Source organism: Thunnus albacares, chromosome 5, assembly GCF_914725855.1.
Source record: "Thunnus albacares chromosome 5, fThuAlb1.1, whole genome shotgun sequence".
Classification (NCBI taxonomy): domain Eukaryota; kingdom Metazoa; phylum Chordata; class Actinopteri; order Scombriformes; family Scombridae; genus Thunnus; species Thunnus albacares.
This window is the reverse complement of record NC_058110.1, coordinates 36,644,322-36,669,736: the sequence shown is the minus strand read 5'-3', so window position 1 is coordinate 36,669,736 and position 25,415 is coordinate 36,644,322. Positions and strand designations below refer to the sequence as shown.

The following is a 25,415-nucleotide window of genomic DNA, read 5'->3' as shown; positions in this document are numbered from 1 at the left end:
CCCTAACCCATAACCCTAACCCCCTAACCGTAATCCATATCCCTGACCCTAATCCATAACCCCAACCCCCTAACCCTAATGCCTAACACCTAACCCTAATCCATAACCCTAACCCCCTAACCCTAATCCATAACCCTAACCCTAACCCTCTCCTGAAGCTAATCGCCAACCATGCTCGCCCCCACAGTGTTAGTATCCTGAATAACAGTGAACTCCACCATTAATCTCATTAACTCTGCTGGATGACCCTCTTCTCCCTTTCTCGCCTCGCTATGTAAACAAAAATAACATCCATTTAAATTTATTTAATAATGTAATTTGAACCAGAGACACTGAAACTTGTTGAAAGGTGTTTTATATATCACTTCCAGTGTTTCTTACTCCCACAGGTTTCCTTTCTGGAGAGACCTTGTTTATGCAGACAGTCACTGTGGTTCAGGAGGAGTTTAAATCGGGTCATTTAAGGTGTTTTTACTCCATGATAGGGGTAGAGTGGAAGAGGTTAGACCAATAATACCTTACACTATCTTTGATAAGAATCATGTATCTTAACCACAGTAATAATTTATTAATAATATTAATGTAACCAAAATAATTTAAGAGAAGCTTAAAATGATAAAAATTTCTAACCTGACATGTTATTATGACAAGACGTTTGTGGTTATTTTATGAATAAATTTCAAAACTTGTCAAACGATGTCACCTGCTGTCACCAAGAGTTTAGATGTGGAGTCGGTAGTGTTGAAGCTAATGTTTAGATATGACAGAGTACAGAGGTGGAGAAGAGTCTCCTGTGTGGTGTCTATCAGAGCTTTCCTGTACCTGAAGCACGGAGTAAATGACATCATTGGCGTGACCGCTGGTCACATGGCCGCTGTGGAGCAAGGCGGTGGCGGCATTGGAAAAATCCACTTGAGAGTAGATGAGTTTACTTAGATCATCTTCAGTCTGGAAAAGAAAACAAAGACCAGTCAAGAGAAAGAAGTCTGGAGAGGCAGTTTTCTCTTATTATGGACTCTTAGACAAAACTGTCAAACATGCAACTTTTCCGAAGTTTATAACATCTTAAGACCTTTTTAATCTTGCTTTTAAGGAGGCTGTTAACATCCTCACTGAAATATTTTTTTTTATTTCATTTACTTTTACTACTTTTATTGTATTTTATTGTTTCTTTGCAACCTTTGATTAAGTGCCTTAAATGTTTTTTTATGTGAAATGCCTTGATCTGCATTTCATTTATGATATATTCTATACAAATAAAGTTTATTGTTATTATTAATTATAATAAAAATAATAATAAGAAAAAACAGTTGACCCATTAATTTATATTTTACATAGAAAACAAGAAAACCTGAGATAAAAAAACAATGGCAAAAAAAGTATGTGAACCCTTTGAATTCATCTCTTTTTTTGGATTATTTGGCCATAAAATATGATCTGATCTTCATCTAAGTCACAAGTATAGACAAACACAATGCTCAGGAGGAATTTTGGATCATTCCACTTTAAAGAACTGCTTCAGATCAGCCATAATCTCAGGATATCTGGTGTGAATGGCTCTCTTGAGGTCATTCCACAGCTAATCTACCGAGTTAAGGTCTAGACTCTGACTGGACCACTCCAAAATGTGGATTTTCTCTGTTTGAAGCACTAACCCCAACCCTAACGCTAACCCTAACCCTCTGTAGTAGATTTACTTTGATATTTAGGGTCATTGTCCTGCTGCATCAGCTAACTTCTACTGAGCTTCAGCCATCCTGACATTGTCCTGTAAGATACCTTGATTAACTTGGGAATTCATTTTCCCCTCAATGATGGCAAACTGTCCAGGCCCAGAGGCAGCAAAGCAGCCCCGTGTCATGATGCTTCCTCTGCTGTACTTCACCGCTGGGATGATGCATGTTCTGCATGTTCTTACCAAACAATTCAACCTCTCAGCGTTTCATCAGTCCACAAAACATTTTCCCAGTAGTGTTGTGGAGTGTCAAAGTGCTCTTTGGCAAACTTCAGGCGTCCGTGGTGTCCTGCCATGGACACTGTGCCTGTTCATTGATGTGTGTGTGGTAGAGTCATGAACAGAGATGTTAACCAGATCCAATTCAGTAATAGCAGGACAAACACTGGCCAATCAATGATGACAGCTGATCAGCTGATATAGGACCAGTTTGTGTAGAAGCAACAATATGATGAGCATGTGGAATTGTACTAAGTAATACACAAAACACTAAGGGTTGCACAACACCAATGGATAGGCAAAAACAACTCCTTTAAAGGAGATTGTTTTTGAAAGTTCTGGTTACAATCTCTGGGAAAACAAAACTTTTACCAGATCGGCTTGACCTACGCCAGCTACTGATCCATCCAAAAAACATTAGGCCACCAGACAAACAGGAGACATCTGGAAATATTAGGAAAGGGGGGCAGCAAAGAACACCACACACTCATGGCAGAAATTAAGAAATGTCCAAATGGTGCAGAGACATCTTACACCCATTGGTCAAAGTCCAAGTGATCATTTGGCTCACAAAAGTGCCAAAAAAGACAGGCAGGCAGGAAGTCACGTCCGCTTTTGGTATAAATAGGTGTGTGTGTGAAGTTGAAGGGGAGCTGCATTGGTGATTTTCTGAGTTCTGTATGTTCGTGTGTAATGAAATAAACTCCCGTTGGTTGTCTGCTCATCTCTCTGGTCTCAGCGTTTGGTGTGAACATCTTTAATATAGCCTGATTTGAAACCCCTATATTTGCCTTTTCCAACTACTGTATTGATGGTAGAACTGAGCTGATCTCTAGTCAGTGTACTTTTGATGCAAGCGGCTGCATCAGCATGCTGGGACTCAGGACTCTGGTCACAGTGAGCCAGGATGATATGAATAACATGCTGACAACTGTTTTAAACATGTTTGCACAGATAGGAAAAGTAAACTTGGACTGTTATGGTGACAAAATACAGTAAACTCCTCTAAGTGTTGGGGACATTGGTTTGGGGTTGCATACAAGGTGAATTTGAATGTACATTAGTGATTCACAGATTAATATGAATAATAATAATAATCAATGCTTCCCAGAGAGTGTGATTGGTGGAAAATGTAAAATGTAAAACGTAATGTAGGATGGTAGCTGCATGCTAGTTCTGTTCTGTATCAACTTTAGTTGTTGTGGGTGGTCAGCATGGCACCTTTAGTTTAATGATGTATTATAAAATGTACAAACAACAACCTGACCTTGAGTACAAACATTACAATGGATGCTGACATGAGTTTTGGAGTTCAGTTATGATTTATCTGTGCATAGGTTGAAGCAACACGATGCACTGAACAACTGTATAAAAATATGTAACTTTCCTGCATTAAAATGACTAAAAATGACCAGACTTATGTTATATATTTTGTTGAGTTGTGTACTTATATTATTCTAAATGTTTCCAACAATTTTCAAACCCAGAGAAATCCATCATTTTAATCAAGGTAACGTTCTGTTTCATTTGGTCGCCTGTCAATGGGAAACGTGAATGCGTTGGCATTGTGGTTGTCATGGACACAATAGCATCATCCCCTTTACCCTCTACCGAAGAGTATACTCAGACAAGTTGATGATCATCTTGTGCACATGCGTCAGTGTTGTGGTTATCCACCAGAAATACTCATAAATTGACTTTTTATCCAGTTTCAAGCCACATTTGTATGATAAACTTTTTAGATGTTGGTTGTTTTTATATGTGTATGTGTATATGTGTTTGTATCTTTTAACCAGATGAAGGATTTTAGTCATCGGACGTCTGGATCTTAATATCTTAAAGAACAGGATGCACTCTTGAAAGTGTCTATTGACCTTTATGTGTTGTAATCACATTGCTGTGTTTTAAACAAAATGTCTTGCATCTTGTTTGTGTAGGTGAAATGAGTGTCTTGTCTGTCAGGAAAGAAGAAATAGGAAAGGTTATCTGAAGTGCATGATACACGGTGTCCCCGATCCTAAGAAGTGATTGTTAAAGAAGGAGAACTAAATGCAAGAACTGGAAACTGTACGAGATGGGCGTGACTGATTATTGATCTAGCAGGAAACAGGTGTTTGTGACTGCACACATGACGCTCGTGTTAACGGTTGAGTTGGCAAAGGCTGAAAGAATAAAATGTTTGTGTGATTTGATCAGTGTGCTTCCCTCTACAGAGCTTGGGAAGCCTATATGCATATATTTGATGATTTATTAAAGAAAAATACTGTGTCTGTGTCAACTCACCAGACAGGCGACTTTTCAGCTGCAACGACACTCGACTCACACAGAGCCCCTCCTGGACGTCCTGTTACCACCAAGCAGTGCCAGAGAAACACTGACTTTCAATGTGAAACTGCTTTGTTCAGTGTTTTTTGTCTTTATTCTGGTTTTAATCATCATGTCAGTCTGAGTGTCTAGGTCTCTGTCCACACTTCAACACAGTCTGAGGACTTCCTCCTATAAATAACAGAAGCTTGTGGCTTGTTACTGTGAAATGATCACAATCTGGCACAGTTCCTGTTCCTTTAAAGGCAGCAGGTTACTTACTTCTCTCTGTGAACAAAAACTGTTTAATTATATATGTTTTTCATTAAACACATCATTAAGGGAAACGCTTTTGGTTAAATAATTTTTGGCATAGAGAGTAACTCATTATATAATGATGCATAATACAGACCAACTCTGTAAAAGAGCACAATCTTGCTAAATGTGAGTTCACTAAGGCCATGTGACCTTTCTAAGGAAGCTGAGGTCTTTGCTGTGCAACAGTTTCCTCCCTCAACCACCAAGAGTCGATGTGTTTCCTGTGGCTGGTTGGTTCCAGCAGCTTCTCTAATAACTCTTCTCTTTTGTTTACTGACTTGTTAAAAGCCAGAGCCAAGTTCATTTGGTCTTCACATTGTCAAAATGCATTTGAGAGCGTGACATCATGATTATTAAGCTCCACGTACATGCAGGCAGTGTGGGTGTTGGTGCTGTTCTGTGGCAGGAGGATGAGGAGGAGACCGGCTGCTCTCTAAGTTTCTCCTCCAGAAAGTTGAACAAACACCAGCTCAGTTATTCGGTGGTCAGAAAGAAGGCACTGCTGCTTGTTTGGGCTCTGCAGCATTTCGATGTCTCTGTTGGCTCTGTGATATCTTTGTTTTCACTGATCATGATCTGCTTTTGACTGAAAAACCCTCAGCGACTGATGAGGTGCTCATTGTTTCTACAGCCACAGTTCAGACATTCAAAATATTTGGTTTGACATGTTGCTCCCTTCAACACATCCACACATCTCCTACACTACTGATGCAACTAATCCTCCACACCTCATGCTTATCATTCTGTAAATAGTTATGTTTATTTATTTAAAATAAAACACATTTATAACCCAACTAGTCTTCCCTCAATTTGACATGCTGACAGGTGTAACCGGAGGTTGTTTTCCACCTGTACTGATTTATCTGAGTAACTTCTAATTAAAACCTGTGATTCTCGTTAAACCTGAGATATAACTTATACACGTCTCTTTGTGAAATGTGTGAAAATCAAACTATTACCATGTTGAGTTTTTTAAAGGATTCAGTCTAACGCTTCTGTTTTTTGTTTCTTACTTTGTGCTGAGAACTGGCTGCAGTGGTCAAGCTGTGGTCGCTGGTGGTTTCAGTTGGTTTGGTGAAGTTGGCGTAGACGCTAGCTGAAGACGCTTCAGGAGGAGATCTGCTCCGTCTGTCCTCTCTGATCTCCTCGTTCACTCGGTTGGCCTGCAGGAGGAGAGGAGGCGCTTGGTTTGCATTAATATCAGATAATGATGCTCAGATTTCACAAATTGACCTCAAACTCACCTCTGTGACAGACGTCAACTCTGTATCTGCAGAAGCATCTGAAAGAACAAACATCCGTCTCAGTCAGAGAGAGAAGAACTAAACATGTAGTTTCATTTCTAGTTTTAGTCCAAAACTGTCAGCAGAAGCCAAAACTGATGTTCAAAGCTGTTCAGATGATTTATTACTCTGCACCAGACTGAAAAGCAGTCACAGCAGGAGTCTCTGCACGACATTCACATCCAGCACCAGAGACCATATATGAACAGAGACATAGGTCGTGATCTCTGCCTCATACACCACCAGCTGTAATCTCATCACCGAGGTCCTGACACCACAACAGGTTTCATTTCCTGTAAACGTCTGTGGAACAAAGGCTAAAGTTTTGGGAATAGCTGAGTTAGAGGAGCTTGCCTTTGGAATATTTGCCATAACTAAAGCTAACGTTCAGGAAATAAAGAGGAAAACACTTATTCCAGCTCTGTGACACGATGCAAACAGAGAAAACAAGTTCCTCAGAACTGCTGCAGCAGCCGTTAGATTCATTTGACAGAGATGGAACCTCTGGTTGTTTAAAGTCTTTTTAAGCATCACGTTGGTTGTTTAAAGTCTTTTAAAGCATCACATTGGTTGTTTTTAAGTATTGTGAGAGACATTGTGCCCAGTTGTAATGATTTTTATTCATGAATTTCTGTTAGACAGCATGATCCATGGTCTTATTAAAATCAGCTAAAATTATGTTTTCCTCACAAGAAGAAACCATCAACTTGTTTAAAGACTACAGTGTGACTGTAAATGGTGTCATGTGTTTCCTGTTGTCTTACCTTTATTATTATTGGTCCTCGTCCTGCAGAATATCAGCAAAGCCAGTGATAACATGACAACCATGATAGTGAGAGCCACGCCCACATGCAGCTCCACACCTGTGACAGGTTGAGTGGTAGAATGAGTTTGTTTAAGAACAAATGTTTCTGGGTTCAATATACAACTCTGTCTCCTAGAAATTACGCTCATATACGACTAAACTGATGCAGCAGATATGTTTTGTTAGAAACATTAGATTACGTTTGATAACACAACGTTACTGGGAAACAGTTAAGCTGCATATAAACATAATTTCTGGGTTGCAAAATGAGTTTCATACAGTATACAGTATATATATATAAAACAAAAACGTATTTGTATATATTGTAAACATGCACATGCATATATGGAATTTACACAATAAACATACATAAGGTAGGTAGGTTGGTAGGTAGGCAGATGCAGATGACACTGTTGTGTACACACATGCAAAAACAGCTGAGTTAGCTGCTGCTAAGCTAACAATTGCATCGGAAAGGATCAAACATTAGCTTGATCAATCATGTCTGAGTCTAAATGTAAACAAGACAAAAAGGTATGTTTTTCTCTAAGACTATGGTACAACCTCCTAACGCTGATATTCTCATCAAAGGCTAAAACATTGACATAGTTACTGATTTTAAATATCTTGGTGTGACACTGGAACCAAATTTGAACTTTAAGAAACATGTTAAAAAAAACGGTTACAACCATAAAGTACAACTTAGCAATTTTTAGACATATTAGAAACTGTCTCTCTTTGGACGCTGCAGATATTTATGCAGCTGTGATTCTTTCCCAGATGTCTTATTGATCACATGTTGGGGGCAGGCTGGAGAAACAGCCATAAAACCTCTTGAGTCCTTAAACAAACAAACTCTAAAAACTCTGGACAAAAAGCCGATGCATTTCCATCACTGTAGGGTTCTGGAGAAATACAATTTACTGAGCTTTGACAATTTTAGATTATTCTCAAATTTGTGCCTAGTTTATAAAATGTTAAATGGTTTGTCCTCCACTATGTGACTTTGTGTTCACTCGCTCAGTAAGTTCTGTTAGATCCTCCAGAATATCCTCTAGATGATTGGACCATTTCATCACACTGCATCTGGACAGTCAGCTTTCTCTGTGAAAGCCACGACTCAGTGGAACGTCCTTCCTGATGATATGAAGAACTGCAGTTCCATCAATACATTCAAGGCCAAATTAAAAAAAACTGCTAAAAACTACTCAGCTGTAACCACTGAATCTAAACTTCATCTATGGTCTTCTCATGAATGCAAATAATCTTACTTTTAATTTGACAAGTTTACATTATTAATTTCTAGTTGACATTGTGGGTGTATGTGATGTGCTGTTGTGTAGCTTTGTATTTTGTATAATGCGTCCTGTGTGTTTTTTGCTTTGTGTTGTTTGTTATTATCCTGTTATATGTTTTAATTGTAAGGGACTGCAGATGAAAATTAGCTTTAAGCTAACTCTGGTACATTACATCAAATGGTAACATTTATGTTTAACATTGTACATGGTCCCAATAAATACATAAATAAATAAGCAGTATAGTGGTGTTTTATTAAGGACCACAAAGTGGGGCTACTGGTGCCATGATTCAGTATGTCTGCAGATTCTCATGGAGAACTTTTGTACCAAGTTTCATTTTATTAAAGAAGACAGAATTGCAGAAATATCATGTTGTAATTTTACCTTAGCGCCCCCTGTGGGTATAATTGTATGAAATGTTACACACCTGCAGTACAGTGCGACTGTATGTACAAGAATGGACGCTCTGACCACATGTCTCGACAGAAAGCATAGCGTTAGCAGCACGTTTAGCAGCTCAGCAGCAGCAAGTGTCCGAACCAGAACCCGCTCAAATCCAAACTGAAGACGCAGAAAATAAACTGCGATCGATACACTTCATTTCAGGAGGCGCATTATTTTATTTTCAAATGCAGCCCTTATTTTACTTGAAATGAGAAAAGAACATGTATTTACTATTAGAATACTTATAATTTATAACATCTGTGTTAGTTTCTTTCATGTTGTTGATACTCATTGACACCTCACATCAACTGGAGTAATGTTTCCATGCACTGGAGTAGCTATAGTATAGAGTATAGAAATATGTCCTCTAGTTGGGGAACAGTATTGCTGATATACTGATGTTTTACTGTTTCAAAGTGTTTGAATTCACCACAACTGACTGTTATCTTTCACTTTAACTCCTTCTGCCTCGCTGTTGCTCCACCCTGCAGGGAGGACAGGCGGAAACCAGCTTTTAACCACATCTGGTAAACTAAATGTGTTAGTACATAAATACACAAAGCACTTTGTCTGACCTTACACAACAGGAGTTTCAAAATGAAGATGTGTGGTGCTGAATACTGTTCAGTTTGAATGAACAGAGAGAGGAAGTGAAATAAATAGCAGCTTCTTTACTTAGTGATGTTGAGTTTTGTGGTATTGATGCTTTAGATTAATGTGATGCTGTAAGATCATCATAACTTCAGCCAGTATTAATATTATTTATAACTTTATACATATATATGAATACATTATTATCACTATATAACAATCTACACGGGTTTCATATTTCACTCTTTCATCTTGCATCAGATCCTGTAGTTCAATGGTCTCCTACACTCTTCATATAGAAAACTCACGTCCTGCTCACTTCTGGCTTCTGTTTGATCAGATTTCACCCTTCAAAGTTCTTGTTCTTAAAGGGTTTATTTCTTCTGTCTTTCTGGAAAACTGAAAAGATGATACAAATGATCATCATCCAGTGAGGCTTTTAGCTTTGTATGAACTCCAAGTTCTCACTCAGCTGTGACTGAGAGTCGCCATTAGAAATAGAAATAACCTTTGAACATGTAAATGTACCTGAACGTGCAGGTGGTGCAGGTGGTGCAGGTGGTGCTGTTGGTCTGTCAGTCTGCTGCTGGTCAGACTGCTCTGTGGTTTCAGGGGAGGATGATGAAGGTGTGAAGCTTCCTGGTGGAGCGGAGGCTGATGGGACTGAAGTGGTCGGAGCTGTGAACAATAAAAAATCAGATACTGATACACAGAAATCTTGTTTGAGAAAACTAAAACAAAACATTTTAATCATAATAATAATAATGCAGATAAGAATGCAGAAGTAAACAAGGTGATTGGTTCATTAATACTGTTTTACACTGTAGCGCATCTTTGCTTGAGTCACTGAGTTTATCAGGTTTTAAAGGAGCAGTTATCAACGTACAAAATGATGAAAATATCATGTTTTAGACCAAATATTGAATATTGAGGTTATGTGAAACATCATCAGCGGTCAGTAAACAGTTACAGTTTTCTTCAGTAAGAATATTTTCATAACTTAGAAACTCACCATCTGAGACTCTGATCTCAAACTCTGAAAATCCATCACGGAACACAGTTCTTTCCAAACCACATCTGTACCGTCCTGAGTCAGACTTGGTCAGCTGTGAGATGCTCACATACAGAATTGTAGAATTTACTAGAAAAGTTCCTTCCTTATATTCAAGGCTGTATCTGCCACGCTGAGCTCTGACATCAGTTGTTTCAATGAGAAAGTTTCCTCCTTCACATTTTTCTTTACAGAGGTACTTTTTGTCTCCAGAGAAATAGAAGTCGCAGGCGACTGTGATGTTTCCTCCTTCAGTTCCTTCATGAACAGGGATTTCTGCATTGATGAGGCCTGTTGGAAAGAAGAACAATCAACAGTTACTGTCTGTATTTCCTGTAAGATGCTGCAGTCTGATCACAATATTTCCTGCTACACATGTTTACAGAACCACAGAGTCACACTGGGAGCTGCCCAGTTCAACCAGTCTCACATTCTGCTCATAACTTGATTTGACTCAGTTTCACTTTGATGCTCCCAAAAGAAGAAAGAAAACTACTTTGCAAATGTAGATGTTTCCGTCAGGATCAATAAAGTTTCTATCTATATATGCTGTAATGAACTCATTAAAATACATCTGTGATCTGCTGCTGCGTTATGAAGCATCCAGACTCTCAGGTGGTCTGGATCAGGTCTGCTTTCTGTCCTCAGAGTCCAAACTAAACCTGGAGAAGCAGCTTCAGGTTTTATGCTCCACATATCTGAACACAAGTTCTGCTGCAGATCTCAGTTCTTTTACATCAAGACTGAAGACTTTTCTGTTTGTTGCCTTTGATTCAATTCAATTTAGTTTTTTAATCATTTCACACTAAACATTTATTTATTAATAGTATTATTCTTATTTATACATTTATTTAACTCCATAAATGTGCCTTTTGACAACGTTTCCTTTACATTTTGTCTTTTATGTTTTATTATAAAGAACTTTGAGTTGCTGTAGAAATAAACGTGTCAACAAGAATGAAACCAACTGAAAACCTTCACACAGACTCTGGTGCAAAGAATGAGATTATTTCTGAAGTCCAGACTTCAGCCACAGACCAGCAGCTCATGTGTGTCTGTAGATTTCAACATGTTCATGTCTTCCCTGTTTGTTCCTATTGAACAGAACAGACAGCTGACTGAACTGATCTACAGTCAGTTAAACTTATACAGCGTTTACTGTATTTGTGAGACTCTCAGCTGTTCCAGTTGCTGAAGTTGCTTTTCTATGTGCAGCTGTAGTTAGTGATCAGCTCCTACTCTCTCCTCACTGAAACAGGCATTAAAATCACACTTTGATCTTTAAACTGCTTTGCTGAAATCAGGTAAAACAAATATTATCTCAAATATTCTGTGAGGCAGGTGAAATGAGAAAGATATTAAAAAGTTTGCATTTTCTAAAATATCGTAGTTTGAAAAATGATTTTTAGGTTTATAAAGTTTATAAAGCTGTTTCTGGTCTAACAGGGTTAACTGATGATTCAGGAACCAGACGCTCAGAAATACGTTGTTTTCACACTTTGTTGGTTTCAGCATGACGGTGGATTTACTGTGGTTGTGACGCTCAGGTTTCTTCTTCTTTTTGAAAGATAGTTTGAGAATCTTTTTTTGGGCAAATTCTTAAAATGAGACAGAAACAAACGTGACTCACAAACTGTCAACTGGCCAATGATAACAAAACTTAACATTATGATTTATGGTTAGTTGTTCCTTGGTTTTACCAGGTGAAGTCAGCTGGAAGTAACTGAAGAAGTCGTCATTTCATATTAAAGTGACTGATCACCATGTTAACCACAGAAACCATAGAAACTATAGAAAACACTGACAGATAACAGTAAAGAAGGTTCAGACTGACTTTAAATAAAGAAATAAACTGATGTGTTAAAGAAAGAGAGAAATACAGAACGAGTGAACTCACTGAGGAGGAAGAAGCAGATCAGACTGTGTCGGACTTTCATGTTGAAGCTCTGATGGTTTAATGCTGCTTCTCTTCCTCCTTCACCGACAAACTCACTCACTTCTCTAAATGATGGAGTTCCTCCTCCAACCACAACTCACAGCTGCTCCCCTCCACATTCATCTTTTTACCATGAAGACCCCCCATTACCTGCAGGTTCCAGTAACATTTACATTGAAACTGTGTCTGCTAAAAGAAGTATTCAGATCCTTTACTGCAGTAAAAGTACCAATACAGCAATGTAAAAGTACTGCATTACAAGAAAAAGTACATAAATATTATGAGCTTGATGTAGTTAAAGTATTGCAGTAAAAGTACATAAGTATTATGAGCTTGATGTAGTTAAAGTATTGTAGTAAAAGTACATAAGTATTATGAGCTTGATGTAGTTAAAGTATTGCAGTAAAAGTACATAAGTATTATGAGCTTGATGTAGTTAAAGTATTGCAGTAAAAGTAGTGGTTTGGTCCCTCTGACTGATATATTATTATATATGACATCATTAGATTATTAATAGTGAAGCATCAGTGTTAGAGCAGCATGTTACTGTTGTAGCTGCTGGAGGTGGAGCTAGTTTACACTACTTTATATACAGTTAGCTAGTTTAGTCCAGTGGTTCTCCAACTCAGCTCCAACATGGATGAAAAGTCCTTCAAGTGCTCAGACTAAATGATGGTTTGAACATCTATATTTCCATGATACAGGGCAGCTGCTGAAGAAAATGTCCAGATGACTCAAATACTCTGTCCAATCTAACTGAATATGTGTCAGCCATTAATGAGTGGATGAACAGCAACTTCCTAAAGCTGAATGAAGATCAGACTGAGATCCTCCTAACTGCCCCAACAATAAGAAGGATCCTGTTCTTGCTAAACTGGGACATCTGATCTGCGATAGACTGAACACAATAATGGACGTAGCCACTGTGACGTCACCCATTGGTTTATGGACTCTTATTTTGAAGCTTTGAGTTTGCCATTTTGACCGTCGTCACCTGGGACTTTTGGAACCTGAAGTGATGAGAAGTGACCATACTTGGATGAGAGGGTGGAGCTGACCCTAATCTAGCTGCTAGCTTGGTTAGCATAGTGCATCCCACAGACAATGATCCTGTGTCTGCTCAGGCATTGAGATCATAATGCTATACTGAAAGGTGCCTGTAAGACAATGAAACACGCCCCCGTCCGGGTTGCTGGCAAAACCCTGCATTTTTATGCTGAGTGCAATGTTCATACAAGCCAGCGGTGAAAGCATTCTCCTGCATGCAGATGACTCTACGTGAGAAGGGCGTCACATCCTCCCTGATTTACCTCGCCACTTTCAAGGTCACTCTGAGCGGCGAACAGTGTTAGTTTATAAAGACATGGAGGAGTTCTTACGAGGGTCTCGGCAGGGGGACAGAGGGAACACCAAAGCACCAGCCACAGTCCATCTTGGATTCTTGGAGCCAGAAGTGACGAGAATTGTGGAGCTGACCCTAATGCTAGCTGCTAGCTTGGTTAGCACGGAGCATTTACAGTCTATAGTTAACTGTAATAACGTTAATGCTAATTTTCACTGGTGAAAAATGGGCTTAAAACCATTGTACATAAAATATACGTATACGTATATGAAAAAAATGTTTCAGGAAGTTAAAGATGATCTTGCAAGTTGGACCAAGCTGCCTGCTTCTTTACAGACTCACATATCTGCAATTAAAATGAATGTTCAGCCCTGCATGATTCAGCTCTCTCCCCCAGTGGACTACCGGGTTTGGATGGATAAACTAGTGAGTAAATATATTTGGGATAACATCTGTAATTCAAATGATCAGTACTGCTGAGATCCAAAGATCAGGGCGGACTTTAAAAGCTACCATCAGTCCTTTCAGCTACGTCCTGTCATGGCTTGGCTTGACGAATGCTCTTTAGTCTCATGGAGCTTTTTAGAGGAAAATCTCATGAACCCTACGAGATTAGAGGGCTTTTTATTTTCTGGTATATAGAGTTTTATATGGGAGTCAGTCATATACAAGGTAAACTGATCGTTTCTTTTACTGCATCTGTTCACATGTCTGATGGCTTCTGGAATAAAACCAAACTTCCTTCTGTTTGTTTTACATGCAGGAGACCTAAAACAGTTTCCTGATGACATCAGGTTAAAGTAGTCGTAAAGGACGTCATGTGTGGGGTTGTTGATAATCTCTGATTTGTTGAGGACTTGTTCAGTATGAAACTGTAAGAGATCTTTGTGTTTTGTCAATAATTTCACAGCTGAGGTTAACAACATGTTGCAGTCGGTTCTGTAAACCAGCAGTTAAAATACTTTCAATAAAAGGAATAAAACATCAATATTCTCTCTAAAGGAGTTTAGTTTGCAGCTCAGACGCTGCTGAGCCTTTTTCACATCTGTACTGTCACTAAATCTCAATCTGTCATCAAACACAGTTCCCAAATATTTGTAGGTCTGGACGAGTTCAACACTTACTGAAGTCATGAATGACTGTTGGAACTGTCTGTGTGTTTTAAAAAAGATCTCATCTCCTCATCATGATGAACCTGAACCTCTTTAGACAGGAAGTGACTGCTGCTCCAGCAGTAATACTGCAGGAAGGTCTGTCCACCATAGTGAGTCATTTTACAGCCAGTATGTGTCAAATTCAAAGTGTCTGACTCTGGTGCCTCCTAGTGGTCGTATTGAAAAAGACACTGAACACACAGAGAACTTTAACATTTGATTCAAGTTGTTTTGAACCTGCAGCTTTTTAATCGGAGCTGCTTCTTTGTACCTTTTCATGTTTGACATCACATGTTGCATCACGTGTTTTCTGGCCTGTAATCATTACGTGTTGCTTTATAATGTGATATTTATGAGAAGCTTTTAATGAAGTTTATCAAAAAGCTTTCAGGCAGAGCGCTGAAGTCGGCTTGTTTCAGCTGATTGGTCTCAGCTGTTTTCAACATGCTTCACAATCACTGACTCATCCTCAGCTGTGTGGCTGGTAAGATCCAATCAGAACAAGCCTGACCCCTGAACCCGTTCATTAAGATGAACAGCGTGGTCGTTACACCCTGACGCTGTCACACTTCACTCTGCTGATTGTGCTCTTGCTGCTGCAGCTCACAGGTTTTCTGTCCATCACTGTCTCTCTGACAACTTCAGCTTCAATAACTAAACATTAAATAACAACAAAAACCAACAGTCAAGTCATACAAGACTGAAGCTCATGTTTCATTTTAGTTTAAATGTTATTGTTGTCATGACAGCAGCATGTAGAGGATGTAAAACACCTTCAGTTTTATACTTGACAGTAAACATGTCTTTCACATGATGTAGATGTATTTTGTATATGTGACAAGTCATAAAAATCTCTAGGCTCATATTTCACAAGGATTTCTAAATTCTTTCATTTCTTTTATTAGACCAGAGCAAAGAAAGAGTTTTATCATTAAGTTCCTCACAGTTAATAAACATTTTAACCCATTTCTGTCTTCCTCCTCCTCCTCCTCTTCCTCCTCTGTCTCAGTGCTCCTCTTGCCTCTGGTTGTTCTGTATGTGAGTCTGTGGTTGTTCTGCTGCTCCTCTATAAACTGAATCAGGAAGTCAGACGGCAGAAACATGGAGGTGACTTTCTTGAACTCTTTCTGTGTGTGTTTGTTCCTCCTGAGTGTCCCAGATGCAGCAGCTGCTACACCGTCACACAGATGAAAAGGACCACATGACAGACTAAGGGTGCATCCCAAGTCTCTTAAATTGCATCCACGTTTCCCTCACTTGCGTCTTAGTCCCTCCCACCGTGGACGCAAGGAGAGACGCAAGGAAACCAAGCGAGGAGAGGAAACGAGGAAATGTGTTTTAAGAGACATGAGACGTCCTCTCCTCTGAAGCGTCATGTGACGTTTCTGATGACGCCAACAGCTGATCACAGCTGGATCAGCTGATCACAGCTGGATCAGCTGTCAGTCAGCTTTAACAGCTGTAGAAGTTTTGTGTCTGCACACATGTGCACTGTGTTAATACTAATAAAGGTTCACAGTTATCACCGCTAGAGCAGCTGTTTCCTCTCTGCAGCTGTTTCCTGTTTAACAAACACATAAATAAAAACCTGCATTCTGTATTTATACTGTGTCCTGCTCAGAGGCACAGGAACCATTTCTATGCGCTGAACGTTTATACTATTTATTGATTATTTGCATCTGTATTTTTTGATAATCCTGATAGTGAATTCATCATTCAATAACCCAGAATATGATCAGAGTGTCTCCTGAACACTGGGAAATATGTATTTGGCTAAATGTTTCAGGGAAAATGGAAATTATGTAACTCATATCAAACCCGACGTTCAGGAATTTTCAGCCTCACATGTGACTGAATGTAAATGACGATAAATGATGTAAAATATAAATGTGTTGAACTGTTATTATGGATGAAATTAAAGTCAGGAAGAGTCTGTCTGTCAGCAAGAAACAGTTTAATGGAGGAAATAACATCATGAAAAGAAAAATCTTTCTAATACATGAAGAAAGTTGTTAATGGTTCTTTTGTTGATCAGACCGACAATTAACAGATTTTAACAATGATGAATCAGAAAACAAGTAAAGCATAAAACTTGGGAGTGAAACATTTAAATTGAATCTATAATCTGTCTCCACTTCGGTGTGAAACTGCAGTGATGTATCAGATCAGTCTGATCAGCTGCAGCGTCCAATCAATAACTGATATCCATTAAGGGGGCGTGTCGGCTGGTAAAAGACTTCCATGAAGGCTGCTCTCATGTTTCCTCGCTCCTCGCTCCTCCGAGCAAAATAAGAGACTTGGGACGCTCGTCAAAATGGCGCATCAGGAACAACGTCCGGTTCAGGCGAGCAGCGAGGAGACATAAAATAAGAGACTTGAGACGCACCCTAAAGCTGCGTTCATTTATCTTTGTCTGCAGGAGAGGAAGTGGAGTCACAACAGAAGACAGTGCTTTGTTAAAGTGAGCACAGCGCCCTCTGCTGCCACCAGTGGTAGTTACAGAACACTGGTGCATTTAATTCTGTAGATATCTGAGCAGAAGAACTGCAGTGATTAGTCCGTTAATTAATTTGACGACTGACAGAAAATTAATCTGCAACTAAATGTGACATTTCTGTTTTCAGCTTTTCAAATGTAAGGATCTGATGCCTCTGATGTGTTTGTCACAAATAATAATAAACTGGATCTTTGGGTTTTGGGCTGTTGGTCAGACACAACAACACATTTGAAGACGTCACATTGGACTGTTAGAAAATATCTCAGCCAAGTTTTCTCTATTTTCTGACATTATAGAGAAAATAATTAATGTGAATACTTGATGTTTTTTACTCCACTGCATTTATTTGACAGCTTTAGTTACTTTTCAGATTCAAATTTTACATAAAATAACATAATGATGAGATTATAAACCACATATGCCTCATCAAAGATTAAACCTGCGGCTCCCAAACTTTTTGGCTTGTGGTATTTTTCAAAAGCTCAGCAATGCAATTTTACTTATATGTGTATATATGTGTGTACATGTATGAATAAACACAAAGGGAAATAAAATAGTTAATAAAAGAAAAAAAGAAGCCAAAATGCACAACATTCTCATCCAAAGTGTCACAGAATCACATCATCAATGGAAAAACAGGAATGGGAATTTTACTTCTATTAAGTTGGTTGCAATCTGCAGCCTCAACACTAGATGGCACCACTAGAGCAGTTTGCTCCTAAACCCTGCTGGTCCTGCAGGTGGATTCTTCACATGTGGAGACTGGACCCGACTTCTTCTAGACGACAGAGAACTGAAAATAAAATCAACAACTTCAGCAAGGTGACAAGAATGACATCACACCTGAAACAGCCCACCAGGTAATCTGTTATAATAAACCCATCATCTCCCAAGCAGTGATTGTGTAGTCAGGGATTAGCAGCTGTAACTAAGCTTTAAAAAGGTCTGAGACGCTTTGGATTCCTTCACATGCCAAAACAGTTTGCATGAGGAACTATTAGAGCGACATTCAGAGTCCACAGAGTTTGAAGGGTTTGTAACTTTTTTATCGTCTTTCCAAAACCTCAAGAGGAAAAGTATCAGGAAGGGACTGAACGTGTGTTTGTCCAACTGACTAGTTTAGTGCTAACAGAACCTGAGTACTTTTGAGACCAGAGTTAGCATCATCAGCTAACTACATTACTTTGTGGGGTAACAGGTGACTTATTCAGGAGTTCATGGTAGCAAAACTAGGCCAAAACACGCCTTTTCCATAGAGGCGTGTTTCGTCTCCTAGTTGACAGCATCAGACAGCGTAATTCAGCTGTGCTCTGATTGGTCCAGTCTGAGAGCAGGTTGACTCTCAGTCACGCTGATCACATGTGTTTGTGTCTACATAAAGATCCCTGTTAGGTCAAAACGTTGCTCTGTTAAATTCAGGTTGCTGGGACTGAGATCATCTGAGCCTTAAAGGACCACTCTGATGGTTTTACAGTCAGGCCAGTAAATCCTATGTGCCTACGTTACTTACATTACCTGCAGCCATTTTAATGAAAGTGTTGCTGTCAGTTTTAAATGAGTTGTTCAGTCCTGTCAAGGGTCATTTGGTTTTAGATCATTTTAGTGCGCTATTAAAATCAACTCACAGAGCCTTGAAACTTGCACAACATAGATAATTGACATAATAAGATACTTAAAGGATCATTCTGCTGATTTTCTATATTTGGGTGACATGTTCCTTCATCATGAAGAGTTTAGTCACGTTAGTTTGTTTAGAAACGGCTCCAAAGACTACTAACAGCATCATGTTTTCAGTCTCCAGAGAGTAGTTCTGTGTCTGTCCTATCAGAACTACTTGTAGGCAGAATATCTGCCCTGCTAACTGATCCAACATGGAACTACAGAAGTAATGTACAATATATGTCCACCATGGATAAAAGATTTGTTTACCAGGAAAATCACAGTAAATTGAATTATAAATGTGGACGTGTGTTTAGCACAATTCTGCCAGTTATTACAAAAGCCAAAATGTGGCTGCATGTTCATCAGCTTTGGCATTGATTCTACAGTCTCTGAACTCTACTGGAGGGATGAGCATCATTCTTCAAAAAAACATCAGTCCTTAATCTCTCGTAGGTGTTCAGTTGGGTTGAGATCTGGTGACTGAAGTCATAGCATATGATTCACATCATTTAACACTCATTCAGTGACCCCTCGTGTCCTGTGACTTGCTCTCATCGTGGGAAAAAGTATTTTATCAATGATGTCATCACATGCTCCATTTCACATGTAAGTTTCATGTATTTCCTCCTCTAAATAACGGACGCTTGTGGCTTGTTATCAAGAAATGATCACAATCTGGTACAGTTCCTGCAGCAGGTTACTTACTTCTCTCTGTGAACAAAAACTGTTTGATTATATATGTTTTTCATTAAACACACTATTAAGGGAAACACTTTTGGTTAAATAATTTTTGTCATAGAGAGTAACTCATTATATAATGATGCATAATACAGAGCAACTCTGTAAAAGAGCACAATCTTGCTAAATGTGAGTTCACTAAGGCCATGTGACCTTTCTAAGGAAGCTGAGGTCTTTGCTGTGCAACAGTTTCCTCCCTCAACCACCAAGAGTTGACGTGTTTCCTGTGGCTGGTTGGTTCCAGCAGCTTCTCCAATAACTCTTCTCCTTTGTTTACTGACTTGTTAGAAGCCAGAGCCAAGTTCATTTGGTCTTCACATTGTCAAAATGCATTTGAGAGCGTGACATCATGATTATTAAGCTCCACGTACATGCAGGCAGTGTGGGTGTTGGTGCTGTTCTGTGGCAGGAGGATGAGGAGGAGACTGGCTGCTCTCTAAGTTTCTCCTCCAGAAAGTTGAACAAACACCAGCTCAGTTATTCGGTGGTCAGAAAGAAGGCACTGCTGCTTGTTTGGGCTCTGCAGCATTTTGATGTCTCTGTTGGCTCTGTGATATCTTTGTTTTCACTGATCATGATCTGCTTTTGACTGAAAAACCCTCAGCGACTGATGAGGTGCTCATTGTTTCTACTGCCACAGTTCAGACATTCAATATATTTGGTTTGACATGTTGCTCCCTTCAACACATCCACACATCTCCTACACTACTGATGCAACTAATCCTCCACACCTCATGCTTATCATTCTGTAAATAGTTATGTTTATTTATTTAAAATAAAACACATTTATAACCCAACTAGTCTTCCCTCATTAGGCTGCTTAAGGAAGCCTTACCCTTAGTGAGCACGTCTTTACTAGATATGATCAATCTGTCTTTAGTAACAGGCTATGTACCACAGTCCTTTAAAGTAGCTGTAATTAAACCTCTTCTTAAGAAGCCTACTCTTGATTCAGGTGTTTTAGCCAATTATAGACCTATATCTAACCTTCCATTTCTCTCTAAGATCCTTAAGAAAGCAGTCTCTAATCAGTTATGTGATTTTCTACATAACAATAGTTTATTTGAGGATTTTCAGTCAGGATTTAGAGGCATCATAGCACAGAGACAGCACTGGTGAAAGTCACAAATGACCTCCTAACTGCATCAGACAAAGGATTTGTCTCTATACTTGTCCTGTTAGATCTTAGTGCTGCATTCGACACAATTGACCATCAAATCCTTTTGCAGAGACTGAAACATTTAATTGGCATTAAAGGAACTGCATTAAGCTGGTTTAAGTCCTATTTATCAGATCGATTTCAGTTTGTACATGTTAATGATGAATCCTCCGTGAAGGCAAAAGTTAGACACGGAGTTCCACAAGGTTCTGTACTTGGACCAATTCTATTCACCTTGTATATGCTTCCTTTAGGTAATATTATTAGGAAACACTCCATAAATATTCAGTGTTATGCAGATGATACCCAATTATATTTATCAATGAAGCCAGATGAACCCAATCAGTTAAACAAACTCCAAACATGCCTTAATGACATAAAGACCTGGATGACCTGCAATTTTCTGCTACTAAACTCAGATAAAACTGAAGTTATTGTGTTTGGCCCTAAACACCTTAGAAACACATTATCTAATGATAAAGCTACTCTGGATGGCATTACCCTGGCCTCCAGCACCACCGTAAGGAATCTGGGAGTTATCTTTGATCAGGATATGTCCTTTAACTCCCACATAAATCAAATTTCAAGGACTGCCTTTTTTCACTTACGTAATATCACAAAAATCAGGCACATCCTGTCCCAAAAAGATGCAGAAAAACTAGTCCACACATTTGTTACTTCTCGGCTGGATTATTGCAATTCCTTACTATCAGGCTGCTCTAACAAGTCTCTAAAGACTCTCCAGCTGGTCCAGAATGCAGCTGCACGTGTTCTGACTAAAACTAGAAAAAGAGACCACATTTCTCCCATTTTAGCTTCACTACATTGGCTTCCTGTAAAATCTAGAATAGAATTTAAAATCCTTCTCCTAACTTACAAAGCCCTTAATGGTCAGACACCATCATATCTTGAAGAGCTCATAATACCGTATTATCCCACTAGAACACTGCGCTCCCAGTATGCAGCTTACTGGTGGTCCCTACAGTCTTTAAAAGTAGAATGGGAGGCAGAGCCTTCAGCTATCAGGCTCCTCTCCTGTGGAACCATCTTCCAGATTGGGTCCGGGGTGCAGACACCCTCTCTATGTTTAAGAGTAGGCTTCAAACTTTCCTTTTTGATAAAGCTTATAGTTAGGGCCGACCAGGCTCGCCTTGGATCAGCCCTTAGTTATGCTGCTATAGGCCTAGACTGCTGGGGGACTTCCCATGATGCACTGAGCTCCTCTCTCCTCCTCCTCCTCTCCATCTGTATGCATTCATGTAACATCAATGCATGTCACTAACTTTGCTTCTTCCTCTGAGTTTTTTGTGCTTTCTCATCTCACAGGAAACCCTGGGTTCTGGGCCGAGCCTTTGCGGTCCTTCACAGTCCTGATGGCATCCTTCCCTGTCTATTGATGCTTATGCTTGTTGTTGTTGTTATGATTGTTGTTATTCTGCCCCCCCCCCCCCTCCCCCTTTCCCTCTTTCTCTCTCTCAACCCAACCGGTCAAAGCAGATGGCCGCCCACCAAGAGCCGGGGTCTGCTTGAGGTTTCTACCCGTTAAAGGGGAGTTTTTCCTTACCGCTGTCGCCAAGTGCTGCTCATGGGGGAACTGTTGGGTCTCTGTAAATTAAAGAGTACGGTCTTGACCTGCTCTATGTGAAAAGTGCCTTGAGATGACTTCTGTTGTGATATGGCGCTATATAAATAAAAATTGATTGATTGATTTATTGATTTTGACATGCTGACAGGTGTAACCGGAGTTTGTTTTCCACCTGTACTGATTTATCTGAGTAACTTCTAATTAAAACCTGTGATTCTCTTTAAATCTGAGATATAACTTATACACGTCTCTTTGTGAAATGTGTGAAAATCAAACTATTACCATGTTGAGTTTTTTAAAGGATTCAGTCTAAAGCTTCTGTTTTTTGAGCCCAAAGATAAAATGCTGCCACAGTTGTTACTTACTTCGTGCTGAGAACTGGCTGCAGTGGTCAAGCTGTGGTCGCTGGTGGTTTCAGTTGGTTTGGTGAAGTTGGCGTAGACGCTAGCTGAAGACGCTTCAGGAGGAGATCTGCTCCGTCTGTCCTCTCTGATCTCCTCGTTCACTCGGTTGGCCTGCAGGAGGAGAGGAGGCGCTTGGTTTGCATTAATATCAGATAATGATGCTCAGATTTCACAAATTGACCTCAAACTCACCTCTGTGACAGACGTCAACTCTGTATCTGCAGAAGCATCTGAAAGAACAAACATCCGTCTCAGTCAGAGAGAGAAGAACTAAACATGTAGTTTCATTTCTAGTTTTAGTCCAAAACTGTCAGCAGAAGCCAAAACTGATGTTCAAAGCTGTTCAGATGATTTATTACTCTGCACCAGACTGAAAAGCAGTCACAGCAGGAGTCTCTGCACGACATTCACATCCAGCACCAGAGACCATATATGAACAGAGACAGAGGTCGTGATCTCTGCCTCATACACCACCAGCTGTAATCTCACCACCGAGGTCCTGACACCACAACAGGTTTCATTTCCTGTAAACGTCTGTGGAACAAAGGCTAAAGTTTTGGGAATAGCTGAGTTAGAGGAGCTTGCCTTTGGAATATTTGCCATAACTAAAGCTAACGTTCAGGAAATAAAGAGGAAAACACTTATTCCAGCTCTGTGACACGATGCAAACAGAGAAAACAAGTTCCTCAGAACTGCTGCAGCAGCCGTTAGATTCATTTGACAGAGATGGAACCTCTGGTTGTTTAAAGTCTTTTTAAGCATCACTTTGGTTGTTTAAAGTCTTTTTAAGCATCACGTTGGTTGTTTAAAGTCTTTTAAAGCATCATGTTGGTTGTTTAAAGTCTTTTTAAGCATCATGTTGGTTGTTTTTAAGTATTGTGAGAGACATTGTGCCCAGTTGTAATGATTTTATTCATTAATTTCGGTTAGACAGCATGATCCATGGTCTTATTAAAATCAGCTAAAATTATGTTTTCCTCACAAGAAGAAACCATCGTCTTGTTTAAAGACTACAGTGTGACTGTAAACGGTGTCATGTGTTTCCTGTTGTCTTACCTTTATTATTATTGGTCCTCCTCATGCAGAATATCAGCAAACCCAGTGAAACCAGGACAACCATGATGGTCAGAACCACCCGCACATACAGCAGCACACCTGTGACAGGTTGAGTGGTAGAATAAGTTTGTTTCACATGAACGTTTCTGGGTTCAATATGCAACTCTGTCTCCTAGAAATTACGTTCATATACGACTAAACTGACACAGCAGATATGTTTTGTTAGAAACATTAGATTACGTTTGATAACACAACGTCACTGGGAAACAGTTTAGTCCCATATAAACATAATTTCTGGGTTGCAAAATGGCGTAGTGTCATTCTGAGCAGTAGTTGTATATGTGGAGCCCAAACGATTCATGAAATGCTGTCAAAATAGTTGTAACTCCTGGATAACTGTACAGTTACCAGTCAAATATGCAAATCATTATAATCAAATGACCAAATAATGTGTTACATATGCATTAATGCACTGCATACAGTATACAGCGCATATATATATATATATATATATAACTGTGACAGCCCTCTCCTGTTCTCTCCCTCTCTCTTGCTTTCTTTCTCTCTTTCCCTCTTTCTTTATTTACCACTAGTTCTCTCCAGTTACTTTTGTTGTTTGTCTTCCACGAGGGGGAGGGTAAGAGGTCTGTCGGATCGGATGCACCTGAGGAGGGAGTGGCCCAAAGGATAAGGATATCTCTCTCTTTTTCTGCTGAACAGCAGTACCCCCGTCCGCATGGCTTACACATTAGACTAAGTTGTTTTGAACTTGTGTTTCTTTACTTTTGCACTCAACATTTCATGCATCCATACACCCACCTTACACCACTGATACAAACATTCCCATATTTAAGAATTATATGAGAAAGAGTTTTGTTTAGTTAAATAAATATCATTTTTGCACCGTTATTCAGTGTGGACTCTCTCCTTTGTTACAAGCCGGAGCCAAGTTTGTAACAAAACAAAAACATATTTGTACATACTGTAAATATACACATGCATACATGGAATTTACACAAAAACATAGTTAAACATAAAATAAACACACATAAGAACATACTGTACCTGCATATGAATATCGTATAACACAATACAAGCATCATACACAGGCCACCAAAACATTATATGAACAGTTTCGTTATGAAATAAAGGTTTTATCTGACATCATAAAAACTCTCCAACATTGTTCTGGTCAACAATTTAATAGTTTTTCTGATTCAGTATTTAAGGTATCAGAATCAGTATCAGTGCCTCGGTGTTGTGGCGCATTACAACCAAAAATTTACACATAAATCACAAAATCATAAATAATATAAAACAGACATTTCCAGTAAAAGCATGTAAAATCTATTCTAAGTGAAAAGAGCTGCAGAGTAGATTGAGGACCACAGTGAGTCCAGTAAAAACACCGTCATGTTCTGCAGACAGGAAACCAGCCGGACAACAGTTGGGCTGGTTTCATCATAAATTCTAATAAATATGTTGTCCAGCATTAGTATCATACTGATTACTCTCTAGTTGGGGAACAGTGTTGCTGATATACTGATGTTTTACTGTTTCAAAGTGTTTGAATTCACCACAACTGACTGTTATCTTTCACTTTAACTCCTTCTGCCTCGCTGGTGCTCCACCCTGCAGGGAGGACAGGCGGAAACCAGCTTTTAACCACATCTGGTAAACTAAATGTGTTAATACATAAATACACAAAGCACTTTGTCTGACCTTACACAACACTATTGGAGTTTCAAAATGAAGATGTGTGGTGCTGAATACTGTTCAGTTTGAATGAACAGAGAGAGGAAGTGAAATAAATAGCAGCTTCTTTACTTAGTGA

At 39.3% G+C, this 25,415-nt stretch overlaps 1 protein-coding gene across 2 annotated transcripts; it reads right to left on the bottom strand.

Moving 5' to 3' along the window:
- On the bottom strand, nt 1-23,781 carry LOC122981697. 2 transcript variants are annotated; one of them, XM_044350372.1, is made up of 5 exons: nt 23,582-23,781; nt 22,718-22,755; nt 22,487-22,636; nt 5,590-5,739; nt 1-948 (listed from the first exon to the last, which is right to left on the bottom strand). In XM_044350372.1, the coding sequence occupies exons 1-5, from the start codon at nt 23,643-23,645 to the stop codon at nt 748-750; spliced, it is 603 nt and encodes a 200-aa protein (XP_044206307.1). In that variant the 5' UTR covers nt 23,646-23,781; the 3' UTR covers nt 1-747. The 2 variants fall into 2 exon arrangements, with proteins under 2 accessions (XP_044206307.1, XP_044206308.1); XM_044350373.1 differs by lacking the exons at nt 22,487-22,636; nt 22,718-22,755; nt 23,582-23,781 and adding exons at nt 5,821-5,858; nt 6,624-6,852.
- Between the last annotated feature and the right edge of the window lie 1,634 nt (nt 23,782-25,415).